Source organism: Microtus oregoni, unplaced genomic scaffold (assembly GCF_018167655.1).
Source record: "Microtus oregoni isolate MIOR12 unplaced genomic scaffold, Mior012 000116F_ref0000321, whole genome shotgun sequence".
Classification (NCBI taxonomy): Eukaryota; Metazoa; Chordata; class Mammalia; order Rodentia; family Cricetidae; genus Microtus; species Microtus oregoni.
In genome coordinates, this window is record NW_024544745.1 from 2,565,852 (window position 1) to 2,568,511 (window position 2,660).

General features: G+C 52.5%; 1 protein-coding gene across 1 annotated transcript; it reads left to right on the forward strand.

Moving 5' to 3' along the window:
* Nucleotides 1–1,860: 1,860 nt before the first annotated feature.
* Nucleotides 1,861–2,368, forward strand: LOC121444039 (AMME syndrome candidate gene 1 protein homolog). The gene has a single exon (XM_041645771.1). The coding sequence runs from the start codon at nt 1,889–1,891 to the stop codon at nt 2,366–2,368; it is 480 nt and encodes a 159-aa protein (XP_041501705.1). The 5' UTR covers nt 1,861–1,888.
* The last annotated feature ends 292 nt before the right edge of the window (nt 2,369–2,660 follow it).

The following is a 2,660-nucleotide window of genomic DNA, read 5'->3' on the forward strand; positions in this document are numbered from 1 at the left end:
CTACTCTACTAGTATTTGATGTCACTTTCTTTTCTTAATAACTTTTTAAATTATATACTGTGGCTGAGCAGAAGTGTAGCATAACATCATAGTTTTTTAGTTGTTTATTTTCTACTGTTGGAGATCAAACTCAGGTCCTTGCAATGCTAGGCAAGCAATCTACCACTGATTGCTTACACCTCCAGCCCTGTGGCATAGGTTTTAGAATGGGACATGCTTGCGTTTAAATCCTGATTTTGTCCCTCTCTAGGTGTCTACTGTTGGGAAAGAGTTTTAACTCTTAAGTAAATTTTGGGTTCTTCCTGTGACAATCAAATGAGGTGATACACTACTGACTAGAACGATGGTGTGAGATAGGTTTAACACTGACACCTAAAACGTGCTTAATAAATAGGTGCAATTTTTCTGATCATGTAGACAGAGCTGCCTTAATTTACAAGTGTAAGAGTGGGAAGAATACGTATTTTCTACACACGTCAGTTTTTAACAGCAGGGCACTAGGATGTGCATAGAGGCTCAATGTTTAGTAAGGGAATAAACCTCTCTCTTCTCCCCCCTGAGTGAAATGAAATGCTCTCAGCTGTTTGTAAGGTCCCACACACTTAGATCAAAGGCTCCAAAATCAATCTTCTACTGTTTACATACAAACAGACAGACTCCTGACTTTGTGGAGCTATTCTGACATGGTGTAGACACAACGGAGATCACTTACTTTCTATCAGGTTCGTTTTTAAATGAATATTTACATCTGAATATTGTCATTTTACAGCCCCTTTCTTAAGCGCCCAGAATGGGACTGACTCCATCATACACCTCCTCACTCATTTAAGCAGTTTTAAGACAATTTTAAAATGAGAATTAAGAGCTATCCCATTATACACCTGAACAAAATCTTCTAACTTATAACTAAGTTCACTACCTGACCGATATATTTATTTGTAAGGTCTGGGCATTACAGATACATTTCGAATTTCTTTATTTTCATGTCCCAAATATCAAACCTGAAAAGCCCACAGCTGTGAGTCTGAAAACACAACGAACATCTTTGAATCCGTGAGGCACTTATTTATATATTTATTTATGCTTTTATATGTTCTCCCTGAACTACGAGGAGAAGATGGAGGGAACAAGTCCAAGACAGGCTGCCTGAATTGGGCTTTACTATTCGTCAATCAGGAAAAAGAGAAGTATTGCGTTTCTAGCACAGTCTCGGAACAAGCGTGGTGTCTGATTAGATTAGCCTTAAAAACACCGCAGCGTGGCCATTTCCCGGACGGCTTTGTACATTCTTTACAGCGGCTGTCTCAGGTGTGGAGCTCAAGGGAGCACCTGAGTGCTCACACTCCCAACAGTTCAGAACCAGTGTATCTGAGGCCGGTGGCTCAGGTTCCACCTCACTGGGCTCGAGTGTCACTAACCCTACATGCAATGGGGTATCGCCAAGGTGTGCTTTGGAACTTGGATGCTTATTTCAGACTTTTTCTTTCTTTCCCGCCCCCTACACTAGTTTCTGTCTCCCTGCTTCCTCTGGGAGCTTACCCACCTCCTGTCTTTCCTCCCACTCCTCCCTGTCTTGTTCTCTTTTTTTCTTCCACTTGGCTTTTCCGTCTTCCATCCTCCTCCAGGAGCCCGGCTCCCGAGAGGCGCGAGTCGGGCGGGACCCACCATAGGCGCCAAGCCACGAAAGCTCGTGGCGCGCGCTGCAAGCGGGGACGCGCTCACGCTTGAGCCGCCACGGACGGGGCAGCCTGGTAGCAGAGCCGCGCGCGCGCGCAGACCGCGAGCCCCCGGCGCGCCCCCGGCGGCCGGGGCCGCAGCGTGCTCGCCCCCGCCGCCAGCTCGCCTCACTTATGGGTCGGAAGCACTGCGTGGGGGAGACTGTTCCAAGATGGCGGCGGGTTGCTGTGGGGTGAAGAAGCAGAAACTGTCCAGTTCGCCCCCCTCTGGCTCAGGCGGCGGTGGTGGCGCCTCCTCCTCCTCCCACTGCAGCGGGGAGAGCCAGTGCCGAGCCGGGGAGCTGGGACTAGGAGGCGCCGGGACGCGGCTCAACGGACTGGGCGGGCTGAGCGGCGGCGGCGGCGGCGGCGGCGGCGGCTGTACCCACTCTCCCCCCCAGGGTTGCGGCGGCGGCGGCAGCGGCAGCGGCGGGGGCATCTCGCTGTCTCCACCTCTGAGCTGTGGAGTGGGAACCTTACTTTCTACTCCGGCCGCCGCCACCGCCTCCTCGCCGTCCTCCTTGTCTTCATCCCCGGGCTCCCGGAAGATGGTGGTGTCAGCGGAGATGTGCTGCTTTTGCTTCGATGTGCTCTACTGTCACCTGTATGGATATCAACAGCCTCGGACCCCCCGCTTCACCAACGAGCCCTAGTGAGTACCGCGCTCCCCGTCGCCCTCTTCCCCTGGGCTCGGGATGGGGCTCAGAGTTGAGGCAAAAGTGCAAGTCCTCCGCCTCCTGCTCGCGGGTGCCCCTCAGCCCCTCTCGCTCACTGCTCGGGTCCCCAGAGTCGCCCGACCCGAGGGGTACTCGGTGCTCCTCTGCTCCACGAGGCGAGCACCCCACGCTTGGAGCCGGGGGGCTGCTTGCCAGACATGGCCCCCTGGGCTTCCAGACTACTCCGCTTCCTCTTTGCGCTAACTTCCAGGAGTTTTGACCCTTTCTT

Excerpts from the sequence above, each read along its gene's own strand:
- LOC121444039 (XM_041645771.1), top strand. The coding sequence starts at position 1,889 with ATGGCGGCGGGTTGCTGTGGGGTGAAGAAGCAGAAACTGTCCAGTTCG.